This window comes from Calidris pugnax, unplaced genomic scaffold, assembly GCF_001431845.1.
Source record: "Calidris pugnax isolate Ruff unplaced genomic scaffold, ASM143184v1 scaffold81, whole genome shotgun sequence".
In the NCBI taxonomy this organism is placed as follows: domain Eukaryota; kingdom Metazoa; phylum Chordata; class Aves; order Charadriiformes; family Scolopacidae; genus Calidris; species Calidris pugnax.
In genome coordinates, this window is record NW_015090880.1 from 4,985,029 (window position 1) to 5,004,371 (window position 19,343).

Below are 19,343 nucleotides of genomic sequence, written 5' to 3' on the forward strand. Positions count from 1 at the left end.
CGGGGAGATGGCGCTCAGCCCCCCCGAGCGGCGCGGTGGCGGGCGGGCGGGCGAGCCGGCGGGGCTACCGCTTCACTCGCCATGGACCTTCTGGCTGGACAAGTGAGTGGGGGCCGGGGGGGGGAGAAAAAGGGAAAAAGCGGGGCGGAGGAATAAAAAAATCCGTCTGTGGGAAGCTGGAAAGCATCCCTGCTCTTTATCTCTTTTGGCTCGTGGAACAGGTTGGAAAAGGGGAAATTTGCCTGGAAAAAGGGGCGATGTGAGGGAGGGGGGGGCGCGGAACTGACCGGGTGTCCCCCCCTCGTCGCTTCGGGGGCCGGTGGCGTTCGTTGGGGGTTCGTTCGTCAAAGGGGTTTGGGAAACGCTTTCGGTTTTGCAAGTTCGGGCATCGCCGATGGCGTCTTAAATTCTAAATTTAGTCCTAGCGCTGGGCACCCCCGGGAGGGGGAGGCGAAAGTTTGGGCTTCGTTACCGCGGGGGGGTCCCCAAACCGACCCGCTCCCACCCTGACCCCTTTAATAGCCAGGTTTGTCTCCGCTGGGTAATTAGTTCTTCAAATGAGAAGTGATTTATTTTGCAAGGCTGAGCTCAGGTGTATTAAATCACTGCAATGTGCCTCTCGTCGCCTCGCGGTCCGTGGGCTGGAAGTTTTTGGTCTGTCGTGGTCGTGGAGAGGTGCTGGGAAGGGGGGGTCACCCGGGGGGGCAGGCACCTGGGGACAGGGGAAGCACCGGACTCAAAACTGAAACAGAAAGTTTGAAATCAGAGTTTGATACCGGATTTCTAGTGTGTCTTCTCTGGCATCTTGTTTTTAATCTTCTGCATCTCCCTTTTCTCCATTTTCTGTTGCGTTTCTCCTCTCCCCCGACTCCAGAAGGGAAGTTATTTCCTTTATAAGCTTTTCTGCGGCTGAACATGCTGCCTTTTTCAACTCGTGACAGAGAAATAGCAAAAAGCTGTTGGAAGCACACAAATATTTCCAGGTCTTGCAAATCAAACATAAATAAATAAATCCACAAACTATTTCTGGTTAATCCTTTTGAACTCAGGATGTAGTTATGGTCGGGTGCAGGATCTGAGTTGTGTTTTCTGTTTGTTTATAAAAAGCAGCATTTGGACTGCTCTCCGAGCAAGCTACTGTCCAGATCTGTTTGTTTACACAGGCCATGTGGAGATAAAGCGTGTCTGTCTTTTATAATCAACATCGGAAGTTAAAATCCATTTCAAGTTCCTGTGTTGCATCACAGTTACTTGTTTTTTCTGTTCCACTGTAATTTAGACTCTTAAAATTTGGTTAGTCTATTTCTTTTCTTCTTTCTAATCACATATAAGTGTGTTTCATTAGACAGTGGTGTTGTTCCTTAACTTACAAAACCAAGAGCGTATGTATAAGAGGAAAAAAAAAAAAAGTGGGACCTTATATATACAAAACTGTTTTGTTTTCCAGCAACAGTGATAGAATAATGGCAGGGAAGAGGAATGACAGGAGCCAAGACATGCTTCATGCATTTAAAAACTGTTTAGGGCATTAAAGAACACACAAGAGATGCACCCATGAACTTCATTTGCTGCAGGGTGTGGAGGTTCCTGTCACTCTACAGGGTCCCACAGACGTGGCTGTGACATTTAGTGGTGCACCCACGCAGATTTAATGGGGGGATCATTTCTTAGGCTCGTACAGGGTGGACTTTCCATAGAAGATAACCGTGGGTGCTTTTTTTAATTGACTTTAGCAACGCCAGGTGTGGAACCGTGATGTTTCCTCATGAGATGGTATTGATTTTTGACTGCCACTGAATTTTACCCTGTACTTGGACTGAAAAGCAAGAAGTGATGCTTAAGGATAAGCAGATGTTGAGAGGGATATGTAGTTATCTTTTTCTGTTAAATTATTGTGAGAGGGGTCCATGACATACATTTTAACATCTCCAAAACGTATCTCTTCATTGTCACACTGTTAAAATAAATATCCATCAGCGAAGCTGTACTTTCTATAGCAACTGGTGATAAGCTATCAAGTCGTTCCCTGAGGGTTCATGACCTTGCTTTTGTCATAAGCACTCGCTATGTCTCCTGCTTTAGCAGTAAATGCCTTTGTTTTATCTACATCAGCACTTGTTTCTGTGAATGCCTTGGCACAGGCTGAGCATCTGGAGGCTGGGATCCTGTGACCAGGTTCTGGTCCATTGCCATGATCTCTCACGTGTCACAGGGGCATCTGCATTTCCCGTAAGCGCTGAGCCTTTCTTGGTATGTGTGTCTAAAATAGTCACCATCTGATATCACCCTCTTGTATCTCACCCCGTGTATGCTTTAGGAAAGTGAGCATGATGAAAGCATTCGGGAGAGTATTATTCACCAGTCTGACAAATAAGATCCCATCTACAATCTTTAAATGCTCGCAGGTCAGCAGTTTTGGAGGAGCTGTCAGGTGTTTTTCCCTTAAGAGAAACGAGATTTCCTTTTTAACTGTTAAAATCTTTTAAGGTTGTGCACTGAAAGTTTTGAAACCAGGGCTTTAGACCTGCTGTTTGTTATGATTTGAAGAACCCACAGTAACTTATTGTCATTTAGACAATTATTCTATCACCCAATGACCCCTCCCTATCCAGGAAGGGGAATTGGGGAAAAACAAGAAAACATAAGGGTTGAATACAAACATATTTAATAGAATAAGACTAAATAATTCACAATAACACTAAAGAACCATACTGATCCTAATACCAATATAAAATAGACAAGGACTATACCCAGCCCATTCCATCAGCAGGAAGCTGTACTGATCCTAATACCAATATAAAACAGACAAGGACTATTCCATCAGCAGGAAGCTGTGCATTCCCAGCAGGGACAGCAAATGTGGGACCCTGTGGGTGCTGCAGCTTCAGGAGGAAGGGAAGGGCTCTGGGCTCCGGCACCAGAGCAAGAAGTTCTCAGGAGAGCAGCCATCACAGAGGAGAGAAAACTCCTCAGCAAACTTTCTAATTTATGTTGAATGTGACGTTCATGGTATGAAATAATCCAGTTGGCAGCTTGGGTCAAGTGCCTGGGTCTCGCTTCTCCTCATCCTTGCACCTGGAGAGCTCGAAAACACCGAGACCTTGAATCCCATGTAGCACAGCTGGCTGTAAAGTAAATATTTTCACAAATTCGGACACTAGAGTCTTCTAAAAGTGCATTTTTTCCCAAGCATTAGAAGAGACCTTACCAACAAGTAAAATTACTAAAAGATAAATTGATCTTGTGTCGCTCAAACCAGGACATTGTTTTATCTGTCCATTCTGCAGGTTTCCAAGCTCATACCTACATGTCTCATTCATAGGACTTTTCCAGTGTCGTTATGGCCCGTGGGGAATTTCAGTGAGTTTTTTGGTGAAATTTGCCTTTGGTGCCACCTCGGGAAGCTGATCCATGCTGGTGGCTCGGCACATTCGTGCTTATCTCAGTAAGACTCTGGATTGGTGCCGGGTCCTGCCTATAATGGTCTCTGGCTTTGAAATGAAAGGGTGCCTTTCTGGTTTTTGCTACACTGTAGTCTTTCTTTTTTTTTTTTTTTGTTTTTTTTAACAACAAAGTGTCAATATGCATCACTGAAAATAGCAAACTAAAAACAAAGATTGCCTATCTGGTCACTGTATTCATGATGTGTGGTGCATTCAAGATGGGGACTGTACAAAAGGAGAAGTCAAGTGAAATGACCCTCAAAGGCTGAGATGTCCTGGGTGGGCACCTGGAGCCCTATTTTTTTTTTTGTTTTTGTTTTTTTTTAACAACAAAGTGTCAATATACATCACTGAAAATAGCAAACTAAAAACAAAGATTGCCTATCTGGTCACTGTATTCATGATGTGTGGTGCATTCAAGATGGGGACTGTACAAAAGGAGAAGTCAAGTGAAATGACCCTCAAAGGCTGAGATGTCCTGGGTGGGCACCTGGAGCCATCCCTACATGGGATTTGGGGTTGTGGATCTGGGTGCGATCTTTGTGTAAATACAAAGCCGGGAAGCTGCTTGTGCTTTTTTTTTGGATGTACATGTGGACATGGTACAAATATCCCACTGTGCAAACCATGCAAATCATGGCTGTCGTTTCGCCTGGGTGCTGTGTGCCTGATGTTTAATGCTACCCCAAGCAAGCCTTTCCCTACCAAAAGAGCAGAGAGAACATACAAGTAGTGGTCTGATTTTTCAGCCTCGCGATGAGAAGCCTGAGGTTCTGCCAGTGGTAACAATTTCAGTCTGATGTGTGCGTGCACATGCAATAATGAAGGCTGTTGCACAGAAATACCTCTTTTGAGGACCTAACGGCCTCTGAGCCGCCGCTGTTGCTGACAGACCGCTTTCAGTCAGCAGTGAGGAAAATCCCAGTGCCCTTCTATACAAATCAGTGCCATCAGAAACCGAGCACAGATCACACAAAAGCCTGGCACAGAAGTCTCATTTCTAGATAAACTTCGTCAAAGATGCGCTCGCTTCCATGGAGGTCTGAGCGGGCAGCACCGCAGGATCGCAATCTGCCTGCCTGGTCTTCTTGCTTGACTTCTAACAGTGCTTTGTAAGTAATTCAGCTTCTATTGCGAGAATGTTTTAACTCCCCTGTATCTTTTTGAGAGGAAGAAGGTGCTTATAAACATTGTCAAATATAATACAATGTTACTAGTCTGTTCCGGGGAAGTGAAAATATTCTTGCAGGAACTTATTATCCTTATGTGCTGATTTTCCTTTCTCTGTTTTACAATGTCATAGAATGGTCAGAGTTAGAAGGGACCTTTCTTTCTCCGTTTTACAATATCATAGAATGGTCAGAGTTGGAAGGGACCTTAAAGACCATCCAGTTCCAACCCCCCTGCCCTGGGCAGGGACACCTCCCACCAGACCAGGTTGCTTAAAGCCCCATCCAGCCTGGCCTTGAACCCCTCCAGGGATGGGGCAGCCACAGCTTCTCTGGGCAACCTGTTCCAGTGTCTCACCACCCTCACAGCAAAGAATTTCTTTCTAGTATCTAATCTAAATCTTCCTTTTTATTTAAAACCATTACCCCTTGTCCTATCGCTACACTCCCTGATAAAGACACTCCCTGTGTTTGGTTGATAGGGAACAATTTTCATAATAATTGTGAGTCTTCATAAATGAGCACATCAGATACCTGAAACTAAGCTTCTTCCCTTCTTCCCTATAGCAAAATCTTATTTATCTAGAATCATCTATTTCGTCTATTAAAGCTCGTGAGTAGGTGGCTTACAATGAAAAATGATGGTTAATATTTTAAGAACGTTCAACCCGGTAAATGCATTTTGACAGGCTTTGATGGCTTCAAATCAGTCTTTGTATTCAGAATGGATTACCAGATTTATTTAGTTGCCACAGCATGTTTTTCAGTTTATGCTTTGTAAGTAAATATTTTGCTTATTTATACCAGAAGCAGTTGTGGCTAAGTACTTACAGGGGTGTCTTCAAAAGTGCTCGGCAGCTTTTAAAGCTCCCGCTAAAGCTGTGATTAGATTCCCACTGGGAGACAAAGGCCAGTGTGAGCACATATGAAAAAACTTCTCTCCTTAATTCTTTGCAGGGAAACAGAAGAGCTACAGTTCAGCATCAGGCATTAACATAAGCACAACCACCTGGAGGTTTAGTCATGGATAAAACAATGGGATTTATTTTCGTATCCTTTATTCTTTATTTGTGCTGGAATAAAGAAGGAGCAGTGAAGCAAGCTGGCCTTAGGATTCAGTTCACGTAGGTTATTCCTGCTTCTGTGTCCCACATTTAACCGATGCCCATGTGGTTTGCCATGAGATGCTGTGTGGTGGGGCTGGCCCGATTAGGTGACTCAATTATTCCTGCTATCGTGCTAAAATTTCTCCCTTAAAGATTCTGAAGATGCAGAAAAGTGGCATCCCGGGGCACAAAACAGGCAGAGCAAGAGAACTGTTGGATATTTTATGTGCAGACTCTCCACGGGGAGCCCAGATGTGGGTCTGCAGGTGGTGTGGTGCCAGCCCAACTCTCTCCATCCCCACAAGAGCTGTCGGTGCCTGGCTGGTGGTGGGACCCAGCTGGGAGCACCTATCCCCTCCTGTAGGGACTTGCAGAGCCTGTTGAGTGACTTGGAAATTAATTGCTCACCATGGCAATAATTGACAGCCCAGCATGGCACATTGGACTAATTTGATTATTGATGGCAGTAAAATTATCCAAAAGGGAGGAATCCTCTAATAGCTTCATTTCAAGGGCCAGTATTTGCAGGATTCCTTGTTTGTGGTAGTGTGTGTATCGAGGTTTGTAGCAAAGTACCCAAAGATCTTACAACTCGCTTATAGTGAAAACACCGAGACCTTGAACCCCACGGAGCATAGCTGGCTATAAAGTAAATATTTTCATAAATTCAGACACTTCTAAAAGCACAGCTTTCCCAAACATTAGAAGAGAAATTAGCCCTGTGTCACTTTCTAAAAGCCCAGCTTTCCCAAGCGTTAGAAGAGAAATTAGCCCTGTGTCACTCAAAGCGGGACGAGTGCCTAAAGAGCCCCGCATGGGAGTTGGGAACAGTCAGGATGGAGCTGGAGAATCATAGAATGGTTTGGGTTGGAAGGGACCTCAAAGATGGGTAGTTCCAAACCCCTTCCATGGGCAGGGACACCTCCCACTAGAGCAGGTTGCTCAAGGCCACATCCAGCCTGGCCTTGAACACCTCCAGGGATGGGGCATCCACAACTTCCCTGGGCAACCTGTTGCAGTGTCTCACCACCCTCATAGTAAAAAATTTCTTCCTGAGATCTCATCTGAATCTTTTTTCTTCCAATTTAAAACTGCCTGGTGAACATCTGTGTAACCCCGAGGTCTGGCCATGAAACCAACCCAAGGACCTCCTGGCTTTATGGGAGGTGCTGGTAGTAGATATGGCTTGAAGAAACAAGTGCCGGTGGTGGAGGAGCCGGCTGAACTCTTGGAGGTTTGGTTGGGTGCTGTGGCTCGCTGCCCGCCGGCCGCTGTGTGCCCCTGCCACCTAGTGGTGTGTCCTCTGCAAATAGTCCTTCATTTATTCTATAAACTACCTGGATGATTTCTTTTAAAAAGCGGGACGGGTGCCTAAAGAGCCCCGGATGGGAGTTGGGAACAGTCAGGATGGAGCTGGAGAATCATAGAATGGTTTGGGTTGGAAGGGACCTCAAAGATGGGTAGTTCCAAACCCCTTCCATGGGCAGGGACACCTCCCACTAGAGCAGGTTGCTCAAGGCCACATCCAGCCTGGCCTTGAACACCTCCAGGGATGGGGCATCCACAACTTCCCTGGGCAACCTGTTGCAGTGTCTCACCACCCTCATAGTAAAAAATTTCTTCCTGAGATCTCATCTGAATCTTTTTTCTTCCAATTTAAAACTGCCTGGTGAACATCTGTGTAACCCCGAGGTCTGGCCATGAAACCAACCCAAGGACCTCCTGGCTTTATGGGAGGTGCTGGTAGTAGATATGGCTTGAAGAAACAAGTGCCGGTGGTGGAGGAGCCGGCTGAACTCTTGGAGGTTTGGTTGGGTGCTGTGGCTCGCTGCCCGCCGGCCGCTGTGTGCCCCTGCCACCTAGTGGTGTGTCCTCTGCAAATAGTCCTTCATTTATTCTATAAACTACCTGGATGATTTCTTTTAAAAAGTATGTAACGCTGAGAGTACGTTAAAACACTCAAAGCGGGTTTGAGGTTGTATTAAATACAATTAACGGGTGGTCCCTCACTGATAGCCCTTCGTGTTGGAATTGCAGAGCTTTTTTATGATGCCAAACACAAGAAGGACGTGGGGTGGCCAACAGAAGGAACGCTGTTACTGGTTTAAAACTCCTAATTCAGTTAAAAGTATTGTACAAAATACCTGGTGAATCTTAATTTGTTCAAAAATATAAAATCGCTTGAATCTTTAAATGATTCCTGGTAGTTGGAGTTTATTACACAACTTCACACTCCTGCGATTCTCTTTTCCCACCCATGTCCCTTCTGCCCCCTTGATAAAATAAATATTTTTTTAATTAATCTCCGCTTCGTTTTCAAGGTCACTTCCTGGGACGACAGCAGCTGAATGTGCATCGAATTTGAAGAAGATTTACACGGTACAAACAGTACAGGTGAGGTGTACAGCTTGGCTGTGGGAGTTGCCACACGTTATTAATGAAACTTCACGCCTAAAGTTTCATTTTTCCTCATATGGATGAGTCACACCTGTGGCTTTGCTTACCTGTGGCATGAAACCCGAGTGTTACTGTTTGTGTGTGGTGTTACTTAGTCATTGTTTGAATTTCTTTTGGCTTTCCAGACCAGGAGAGGAGGAAGCATATTGGATTGATCGGGCAAGCCTACTCTTCTTAAACTTTCCTCAATTTAAATATTTCCTCAATTTAAATATTTTTCCTGCCTTTTCTCAGTTGTTTGGTTTTTTTAATTATGGAAAATTGTTACACAAAGACTAAAAATTACAGCTTGTGGGTTTTTTTTTTCTTCTTTCTCCTCTTGAGCATGATTTTTAAACAATATTTTCCAGCAAATTGATTTGAATTAAAGTACTTTTAAATCATGCAGCGTTTGCAACAATGAGAAATCCTGCATGTCTGTGCCACCTGCCAGTGCTGGGTAGTAGCCACCTCTTAGAAGTAAAATTACATTTCTGTTTTAACACCAGTTAGCATGAAGTGTAGCAAATTGGTATGTCTCACCTTAATTCTAAGCCGACTCTAGTGCCTTTTATCCACCCCAACCATGTAGGACAGCTGCTGCTTTCACAGGCAGCAATGCTGGAAGTAATCTGATGGTTCCTGGTAACTTGGGTCTTCTAATTTCTCCCCCATTCCTGTATTAATATGCGCATCCCAAATTCTTTGCACCTGGTTGGTACTTTTCACTGTGATCTAGACAAAGCAGCTGGATTGCTAGTTAGGGGTTTAGTTCAACAAAATTACTGTTTGTGGTGTTTTTGTAACTCAAGATAATCATAATGAAATTTTAGACTAGGCTGAAGTGAAGCAAGGTGGATAGCTGATATAAGTATACATTTTCAATATGCTAAGAAAGTTTTATGTACTGGTTTGTTCCGAAATACTTAGCATAACTCTGGTTTTGATGATTTTTTTTCTCTCTATTCCTGTGGACTGGACTTTGATTCTGAAGTAACTCACAATTGAACTGCTTCCCTTATTTCTACCTCCAGCTTATACAAAAATGACATCCAAAAAAAAAAATTAAGAAGTGAAATTGCAACACTTCTAAAGTAACAGACAGTTGAACTCCTTCCCTTCTTTCTACCTCCAGCTTATGCAAAAATGACATCCAAAAAAAAAATTAAGAAGTGAAATTGCAACAAGTTCTTTTCAGAGTATTTTATTATAACGTAGAAGGTGCTAGTTCTCTAGGAGCAGGATACGTAATCGTTTTGGAGAAAACAAACAAAGAAGTGATTCTGTGTTAAACTGAGTCTCTTCTGTTGATGCAACGAGTATTTCTTTCTTTTTAAGGATTTCTGGAGTGTCTACAACAACATTCCTCCTGTGACAAACTTGCCTCTGAGATGTAGTTACCATTTAATGCGGGGAGAAAGGCGGCCGCTTTGGTACGTACGTTGCCATCAGGCATCTCTGGGAACGGGCAGTGACAAAACCCAAAGTGGTGACAGGAGACAGGCGTGGGACAGGGGTCAAGTTCTTTTCAAAGTATTTTATTATGATGTAGAAGGTGCTAGTTCTCTAGGAGCAGGATATGTAATCGTTTTGGAGAAAACAAACAAAGAAGTGATTCTGTGTTAAACTGAGTCTCTTCTGTTGATGCAACGAGTATTTCTTTCTTTTTAAGGATTTCTGGAGTGTCTACAACAACATTCCTCCTGTGACAAACTTGCCTCTGAGATGTAGTTACCATTTAATGCGGGGAGAAAGGCGGCCGCTTTGGTACGTACGTTGCCATCAGGCATCTCTGGGAACGGGCAGTGACAAAACCCAAAGTGGTGACAGGAGACAGGCGTGGGACAGGGGTGTCTTGTTTCTGTTGCCTGCAAACGCCTGAACTCAAGAGAGCCACAAAAGAAATATCCTAAGGATCGTGTTAAGCTTAAAAGTGGCTTGTACTAAAGAGTCTTTATTAAAAGCACAGACTGTAATTTAATCGTCCACCTCTGAACGTAAATGTAAGAAAGACATTCAATTATGAAATAGAAGTGAAGAAATTAAAATATTATTCTGAATTTCAGTTCAAGAACACACAGAATATATCTATTTGTATTTGAATTTTTTTTATCTTGCAAATTGTTTTATTTTCACTGAAGCTACTGTAATAGTGATGCAAACAACTGATGGTCCTTAACTCTTCTTCACCTGCGCAAAAGTGTGCTTGATACACATATATATCTTGGATTAAAACTAAGGCATCATGAAGTGATGCATTGCAGCAAATTCCTACTTGATTGTAGGACAGGAATGGAATTTAGTATAAAGAATTGAGGTTTCCTTTACAGAAACTGATTTTTGCATACTTTGTTCCCGGTGCAGCTCTGTCACAAAGTGCTTGAGCACTTTCTGAGGAGTTTTGAGGTTTGTACAGGTTGTAATTGGATTAGAGTTCTTTAACTTGATTGTAGTACGTCTGACTGGGTGGGGACTTGCTACAGGAGATCTCAGTCCTAATCTACTGAACAAGTAAATATTTTTCTCAAGTGAGACGTGTCTGAAGGGCTACATTACTTTTCTAAAAATACTGTGACTGGTCAGGTTGGCTAAACTGGGTTTGAAAAAATGTTGGTGTCCGTATAAATCAACGGGACCATTGTGTGCAGGTCTTCATATCTTTGTAAGGATGACTGAGAACGTTTTGGGTTTGTTTTTGTTTGTTTTTTCTATTTTTAGTTTTGATTTGGTAACTGACTATTAAAAATGATACCTCTATTTTCCGACTGTCAAAGCAATTTTGTATTTTAGGAGAGGGATTGCAAGAGATTGATCTCATCAGTAACCTGCTAACTTTTCAGTAATTAGTGCCAGATGCTTCTCTCGGATTACAGTTACTGGCTAATTGCAGCATTGTTTTTTAGGTAGAAAAACAAATTCTCAAGTAAGAATTAAGGACTGTAGATTTTTGAAGATGTTCTCCCCAAGTTTCCTCAGTGCTTGTCTGCATTGGTGGGAGACCATTGATCCTGGGGAATCTCTGTAGATCTCATACTGGGTTTACATATTCCAAAGATTAGGTTATTCCTTAAACTTTGGTATTAACAGAGTTTTAACAGGAAGCTAGAGCCCTAATTTAAAATCTTATAAAAAGAATTGTGACAGAATAAACTTGAAGCTCACAAGTTTGTGCATTGCGTCTTTGTCATTCTGAGGCAGTTTAATGGTTATGTCTGTGCCCTGACCCTGGGCAGCTTCAGCCTTTCTTTTAATAAGGGCAATTAATTTCTAGCTGTCACAAAACTGAAATTAAGTGCTCTCATGTTCTTTTATTAAACAGGACAAACTGGAGAGTAATAAGCTGGTTCTGTGAAAATATGCCAGAGTTTTTCCAAAATAAATGGTTGCCATAGTAAAACATAAAATTGCTTTGTGGCTTGTTCCCATATAATGTGCAGCTACTTCTAAGATAGTCTGTAGTCAGGAAAAATGTACTTTCCAACACACAAAACTTAGGAAAGGGATTAGGTGTTGAGAGAGCTGCTTCATCTGAACAATGAAAGAATTATCTCTGATGTCAGAAGTTATAGCTTGAGTCATGCTACCTGCAGTTAGTAATTGCATTTCAAATGGATTTTTCTGGGAAAATTAAACCCCAAACGTAAGTTTATCTAGATGTGGATGTGAGTGCTTATCTTACTGATCTGTTTTCCATAACCAGGGAAGAGGAAAGCAATGCCAAAGGAGGTATATGGAAAATGAAGGTCCCTAAAGAGAGTACGGTATGTAATATTGACTTTTTACTGAGACATTGTTTAGTTAGGGGGGTTCTTTAAACTCCATCTGATAAAGCTGTTACAAAGCTTTTTAGTTCTGACATCACCCAACATAACAACCAAACACTATTTTAACAGCTATAACCTTTTATTTTAAGACAATGAGGACAAGTTTCTTTTCAGGTAATTCCACATCTCTTGTTTTTGATCACACTTGTGGCTGTATTATCAAGCAAATGAAAGCTGCAGTGTTACACCCCCGTTCCATTTAGAAACACAGTATTTTATAATCACCTTTGTTCTCAAGACTGTTTGCTTACAGGCATGAAAAAAACAAATATAAAAATCTTTTCCTGATAATATTATAGGCTAAGTTATAGCCAGAACCACAGCAATGCTCTTCAGAAGTTGGCACACACGATCAGGCACAACTTCCAGAGTTTCACTGAAGTGCCAAATGCTCCTAAAGTCTCTGTCAGACTTGGCAGGACTATTTCTGCTCGGCACCTGTGTGTGGCTGTGAGCAGCACTGTGACTTTCTGTCCCCAGGCAGGGACCAAGGCGTTGTTTCCACCGATAGCTGATGCCATGGCTTGCCCTGGAAAGGGGAAGATCTTGTTCATTCTCTCCTGTTCCCTCTTGCGCTGGTGCTCGCTGTTTTGTGAGCCAGCTTAATGCACTCTGATGTCAGGAAAAAGTTCTCCTATTTACTTTATTTTTGATTTGAGTGTACAGCCAGGAGAGTTTTTTGATGGGCGTAAGGTATAAAGGAGAAAAGGCAAGTGGGATCCATCCCCTTTGGCAACAGTGAGTTGTCACATCACCTTGTGTGCATCTTGTGAAACTAAAGTGCCGCTCAGGGGTTTTTTGCCTTTTTTTCTTTTTTTTTTTTAAATTTTATTTTAAAACGTGAAAGATAAAATCCATTCAGGCGTGTCATAGTTCTAGCCCTGCTGAAACTACTGGGTTTTGCCTCTAATCAAAAGCACGTGAGCCGCATGCATCTCCTGTGAACTGTCACGGTGAGGAGATCTGACTTCTTCACATGTGGTGTTTATGTGTGTGTGTTTGTTCTGGGTCAGGCCTCTAAACACAAAGAGTGAAGTGTCAGAAAAATGTGACAGCCTTGCAGAAGACGTTGAATGCTGAAAGATGCTACTTGAAATTTCAGCCAAAAGTTAATTGATTTTTGCCTGTGGGCTTTTTCCCCGCATGCGAGTTGCAGCTTTCTTCCCTGCAGTCCCAAGGGATCACAAAAGACTGAAATTTTCTCTTTCCCCTTATAATCCAAGGTGTGAAGATTTTCAGAAGTGACAAGTGGTTTGGGGAGCCTGCATTACTGGGCGGTGAATTTAGGGACCTCAGAAGCCCTGTTTTTCAGAGGCTGAATGAGAGCCCCTCTTTGAAATGAAGGTACTTTTTGATCTCTCAAACTTTGTGCCAGACATCCCAGGTCACTTCTGAAAGGTTTAGTTGAAGGCAAACTTCAGTCAGCTTTTAGTGCCTCTGTAAATAACATAAATAATAACCTTTATGCCTCTTTCTCATTTTTTGGCTTCATTCCTCATCATATGTGCACACAGCAACTCCTTTGCTAAGACGAACCATCTTGTGCAGACCTAACTCAAAAAGACAATATGCTGTAGCAGGTCTTGGTGAGGGTGTGGAGGGAAGAAAAGGCAGCTTTTTCTAAAGATAAAGTCTTTCAAGCGGTATGAAAAACTGACTGACAAAATACTGACACTTAAATGTTGTTGCATGTGTAGAGTGACCCTTTCTGAATGCTGATTTTTAATACAAAAACTAATACTTTTTAGATCCTCATAAGCCTGATCCTGCAACTGCTTACTGCTGGATGAAGTGCTTCCTACCCTTGAGACCATTAGGACAACCCACAGTAGTGAGCACTGCGCCTGGTAATGAGAGTGGTCAGTCCCATCCTCAGTCTTTGAGCTGCTCCACGGGCAGGCAAAAGGCCACCATGACAGGGGCTGTCGTGCTGAAGTCTTCACCCTGCTGCTCCACGGGCAGGCAAAAGGCCACCACGGCAGGGGCTGTCGTGCTGAAGTCTTCACCCTGCCTCAGGAGCATCAGATGGTCCTTCCCATAGGGAAGGTCCATTCCTTATGTGGTGCATTTGATTAGATGATGATGAGTCGCAGAAACCCTTTGTATCCTAGAAGCTGGCTTAGGAGTGCTCAAACTGCCATTCAAGCAGTTCATTAGTTTGTCTTCTTCATGGCTGCTTCCCTTTTGTTATAACCTGGTGTATTTGATATGTTGGGGTTTTTTTAATAGTACTAAAACTCACGTTAACTTCATATAGCAGAAAATATATTCCTTAAAAGTGTCATAGACTCGTAGAATAGTTTGGGCTGAAAGGGACCTTTAAAGCCCATCCAGTCCAACCTCCCTGCCATGAGCAGGGACATCTTCAACTAGATCAGGTTGCTCAGAGCCCCATCCAGCATGACCTTAAATGTTTCCAGGGATGAGGCATCCACCACCTCTCTGGCAACCTGGGCCAGTGTCTCACCACCCTCATTGTAAAAAATTTCTTCTTTATATGTAGTCTAAATCTCCCCTCTTTCAGTTGAAAACCGTTACCCCTCATCCTATCGCTACACTCCCTGATAAACATGATGTTTAAATATAAACCAATTTAATTTACGGGTAGGGTTTTCAGGCACTTTAAGAAAAGTGCTTAGTAATTCTTTTCTGTAGAAAAAAATTATCTCAACTGGAGCCTTATGGTCTTTTATCATGGGAAATACTTGGGAGAAATCTACTTTCCTGCTTTACTCTAGTGCATTTGAGATGAGTCATGGACACAGATATAGAGAAGGTAAACTTATTGTTAAATATTTAACATATTTATTAGAATAATTCTGTGTAGTGCTATGTATTTGCAAGGTCTAAATTGTTGCTTCAACTCTATGGAAGAAATTAATTGTATAACACAGAGTGTACTTACATTAAATGTTCTTTTTTTGTCTAGACAACCTCAGAAAGAGAATGCACTTGAAACTGAGCTAGGAAACCTAATGTTGAAATTAAAAAATAATAATGCAAATGTAACTTATTTTTTTCCCCCCTTCCTTAGGCTGCAGTTTGGAAAGAGCTGCTGTTAGCAACTATTGGAGAGCAGTTTACGGACTGTTGTGCAGCAGGTAACTTTTCCAAATGATTGAGGCTAGCCAGGTTTGAATGTGGAATGTGGAAGTGCTGCTAAAAATGGGGTGCAGGGCTGAAATCACAATCATACCCCATTGTCATTAAGAGGTGGAGAAGGTATTCTGACTGTCTTAGCACAAGAGTCAAGCTCAGCAGCTTGCACTCTTGGAAAGCCAGGTTTTCTAGTTATTATATAATTATATAATACATATTATTTATACTTATTTTAGGGCAACAAATCTGGTGAGGGGTTTGGAGAATAATTCTTATGAAGAGCGGGTGAGGGAGCTGGGGTTGTTCAGCCTGGAGAAAAGGATGCCGAGGGGAGACCACCTCACTCTCTAAAACTCCCCATCCTGAGATTTTCACACCAAAAAGGGCTTCTTCAGCAAAGCATGGAGTTACCAGCACTGGCAGCAGCAGTCTGGCTGGGGCTTTATTCTACTTTTTTTTCTTTTCTTTTTTTCTTTTTTCCTGTTGTTTGACAAAATGAAAAAGAGAGTAAAGTCTGGAAAAGTTGGTGCCTGATGTCCTCCTGGTACTATTCCTGGGGTTTTCGTTGTTTCACCCTCACCCACCCATTTTTGCTTATAGGTGTTACTGTAAGTAAATTCCCTTCAGTGGTTTATATTACTAACCTCTAATAATGCAAATGTAACTTATTTTTTCCCCCCTTCCTTAGGCTGCAGTTTGGAAAGAGCTGCTGTTAGCAACTATTGGAGAGCAGTTTACGGACTGTTGTGCAGCAGGTAACTTTTCCAAATGATTGAGGCTAGCCAGGTTTGAATGTGGAAGTGCTGCTAAAAATGGGGTGCAGGGCTGAAATCACAATCATACCCCATTGTCATTAAGAGGTGGAGAAGGTATTCTGACTGTCTTAGCACAAGAGTCAAGCTCAGCAGCTTGCACTCTTGGAAAGCCAGGTTTTCTAGTTATTATATAATTATATAATACATATTATTTATACTTATTTTAGGGCAACAAATCTGGTGAGGGGTTTGGAGAATAATTCTTATGAAGAGTGGGTGAGGGAGCTGGGGTTGTTCAGCCTGGAGAAAAGGATGCCGAGGGGAGACCACCTCACTCTCTAAAACTCCCCATCCTGAGATTTTCACACCAAAAAGGGCTTCTTCAGCAAAGCATGGAGTTACCAGCACTGGCAGCAGCAGTCTGGCTGGGGCTTTATTCTACTTTTTTTTCTTTTCTTTTTTTCTTTTTTCCTGTTGTTTGACAAAATGAAAAAGAGAGTAAAGTCTGGAAATGTTGGTGCCTGATGTCCTCCCGGTACTATTCCTGGGGTTTTCGTTGTTTCACCCTCACCCACCCATTTTTGCTTATAGGTGTTACTGTAAGTAAATTCCCTTCAGTGGTTTATATTACTAACCTTACTGGAGGGAGTCTTGTGATTCCCTTTTAATCAAGGATTATATTACTAACCTCCAGGGAGTCTTGTGATTCCCTTTTAATCAAGGATCAGAGTGCTAATAGCAAAGATGAATAATCTTGTGGCTCTTTATTAAAACCACTATGAGGTAATATTTCCAATAGCTTCTATAAATACAGTGTTTGTTTCTTGCTGGTAACTATTTTGTCTGGTTTGAACATTGGTATCCTCCTCACTGGGGATCGCTCTTTTTTTGTTCCTTCAGTTTGTTCAGCTTTTGGGCACTGTTTCGTAATACATAAGTATCAAATTAGACATGTCTCACTTTTAAAGTATTCCTTAATGATCCTTCCTCTTCTGTGCAGATGATGAAGTAATAGGGGTTAGCGTCAGCGTTCGTGACCGTGAAGATGTTGTGCAAGTCTGGAACGTGAATGCTTCTCTAGCAAGCGAAGCAAAAGTTTTAGAAAAGATACATAAACTTCTGCCACACACATCTTTTAAAGCGGTGTTTTATAAATGTAAGTATTTAAATGTTATTATTTAATGTTAATTTACACCTGCATTAGAGAAACAAGATTCTATGGGAATATCCTGCCTGATTCATCATTAACCATCTGGAACTGTAGCATCTCTCATTGCATTCAAATTATTACTTCAAAAATATACATGTTTTTTTCCCCTTCAGCATAAAAGTTAGCTACAGTTCAAAATAGAAGATATTTTTAGTCTAATTGTAGAATATGTTTGGTCTCGTTTTTAAGATGCCTGATTTGTAAAATGAGCGAGACAAATCTCTTGATAACTCTGAAGACTACATGCTGTTCGAATTAAGGATTCATTTAGAGGAACCATTTAAAATCAGGATTTTAAGGAATCTCTAATGTTATGCTCCATATAAATATATTATCAGAATGGTGTATTCCCAAAGATCACTTGTTGGCACATTGTGTCTCCCTTGACTGCTCGTACATTGCCTTTTCTTTTCATCTCTTCAGCTCCTCAACAAAGTTCACATGTTCTTTTATTATTGTTCTTCCTTTTCTCTTCCTCAGCTCACAGAGAGCATCATGCTTTTGAAGGCCGCCAGGGAAAACATTAAGTTCCAACCTTATTTGTTGTTGTTTGCTGTTTTGAGGTGGTCGGGACAAGGAGGAGGATGGTGGAAGCCCTGCAGAAGCACTACACACAGTGGCCCTTTTGAGTTTCTGGCATTTCAAACTGGGAAAAAGAGGAAAACCAGTTGCCTTGGGTACTAAACACACAACTAATTACTTTGTGTTTGGTTGTTTTTTTTTTTTAATTCTTCGGCAACTAATTACTTTGTATTTGGTTGGTTTTTTTTTTAATTCTTCACTGATTCTTTAAAAAGATATTTTGGCCACCTCGCTGATTCTTTAAAAAGATATTTTGGCCACCTTTAAAAAAAAAAATATCAGATGATAGTTGTTCCTATTTCATTGAGATAGCAGGCTTTCATTTCTTCTGTACTGTACTTAGTTAAATGCAAACGTGCACAAAGATGGAATGCTGCTTTTCCTAGATGTGCTGTACGTGGAGGAATACTGGCTTACAGAAATGTGTTTTCAATTTTCAATTTGAAACATTCCTATCGTGTTAAGATTTACTCATTGGTTGTGTCCCAAGAGAGAAAGAAGTTGCACTGCATTTGTTCTAATATTCAGTGTAATCTGGTCTTGCACTGACAACAGCACACGTCCCGTAAAAGTAAATAGGAAAGTGGTCACTAAATGTACAACCAAAGAGAACACATTGATATTGGGACTAAACCTGTGCGGGATGATGTTAATGAGTGTTTTAATTGCAGAGATTTCAGAAGAGCCCCTATTCAGATGTGAAGGAGAGATCTTTCAGTAGGAAACTGTGCAAACTCCACATCCCTCTTATTTAAGAGGGGATGGCGGGTTTTAAATGTTTTTTTATATTGTACACTTTCTTGGGATATTTTTCTGTAAATTCATGATAAAGTGTCATGAATATTTTCTAATGCATTAGACTAACTGGATCCATCCCTCATGCTTTGGTGAGTGCTTGAGGCCAACATCGGCCCCAGAAAGGTCAGTAAAAGACCTGCCGTTGACTTCAGTGCAAAGGAAGAGATCCCATGGTATGTAGTTTCAAGCCATCGTGGCTTCCTAAGTGACCTTTTAAAGAAAAAAAAAAATAATACAGAAAACAAATGGATTTTGTGTTGCAGCATGAATATGAATACAAAATGTGTTAATCTTTAATTATTTATCTGTAGTAATTATTTGAGGTGTTGTTTTGTTTTGTTATACTACCAAAGATTGCTGTAAGTGCCTTTTACGATAGTAATTATTTGAGGTGTTGTTTTGTTATGCTACCAAAGATTGCTGTAAGTGCCTTTTACGAGAAGAAGGTGCAAGGTGGAGATGAACGTACGCTCCGCTGAGCATTACTTCATCCTTAAGAGGTTTTTGTTTGGCAACTGTTCAAGTTGCACTGATTTCCACATCTTTAGTACATTAAGAGGCAGACATTAAAATAAAATAAATTTAAAAATAAGAATCGCACATTTGTGACCTGTTTTTTTTACAACTTCATCTGTATTTATGAATTAAAACTGCAGTTAATGAGCATTATTAATTAAACAAATTTTCTAAAATCCAAATGTCTTGCTTCTGTAATTGCTTTCTGAGATTAAATGTTACCAGACTTGCTTTTTTTTAAACCTGTGTATTTTTTAAAACTTATTTTCTCAGAAGCTATCTATGTTTTGTTCATCGATTAAAAATATTTTAAAGTGTCTTTTTCTGTTGTTGTTAAATCAGAAAGAAGACCTAAAATTTATTAGTAGTGTCTCTTGTATGTATTCAGTTAATATTCAAGGTATG

General features: G+C 41.4%; 1 protein-coding gene across 14 annotated transcripts; it reads left to right on the forward strand.

Annotated features, from left to right (window-relative positions):
* The first annotated feature begins 6 nt into the window (after positions 1-6).
* On the forward strand, positions 7-18,641 carry EIF4E3 (eukaryotic translation initiation factor 4E family member 3). Of its 14 annotated transcripts, XM_014946858.1 has the most exons (9): positions 7-102; positions 8,040-8,112; positions 9,493-9,587; positions 11,855-11,915; positions 15,013-15,079; positions 16,833-16,988; positions 17,606-17,730; positions 17,778-17,839; positions 17,873-18,641. In XM_014946858.1, exons 1-8 carry the CDS (start codon positions 8-10, stop codon positions 17,814-17,816), a joined length of 711 nt encoding a protein of 236 aa, XP_014802344.1. In that variant the 5' UTR covers position 7; the 3' UTR covers positions 17,817-17,839; positions 17,873-18,641. The 14 variants fall into 14 exon arrangements, 9 of the variants coding, with proteins under 9 accessions (XP_014802344.1, XP_014802343.1, XP_014802345.1 ...); XR_001412585.1 differs by lacking the exons at positions 15,013-15,079; positions 17,606-17,730; positions 17,778-17,839; positions 17,873-18,641 and adding exons at positions 13,202-13,322; positions 13,727-13,825; positions 15,766-15,832 and having other exon boundaries at positions 16,833-16,964; XR_001412586.1 differs by lacking the exons at positions 17,606-17,730; positions 17,778-17,839; positions 17,873-18,641 and adding exons at positions 13,202-13,322; positions 13,727-13,825 and having other exon boundaries at positions 16,833-16,897.
* The last annotated feature ends 702 nt before the right edge of the window (positions 18,642-19,343 follow it).

Excerpts from the sequence above, each read along its gene's own strand:
- EIF4E3 (XM_014946857.1), top strand. The coding sequence starts at position 8 with ATGGCGCTCAGCCCCCCCGAGCGGCGCGGTGGCGGGCGGGCGGGCGAG. Across the intron at positions 15,080-16,832 it reads TACGGACTGTTGTGCAGCAG|ATGATGAAGTAATAGGGGTT; the intron begins GTAACTTTTCCA and ends TCTTCTGTGCAG. Across the intron at positions 16,989-17,605 it reads TAAAGCGGTGTTTTATAAAT|GTGGTCGGGACAAGGAGGAG; the intron begins GTAAGTATTTAA and ends TGCTGTTTTGAG.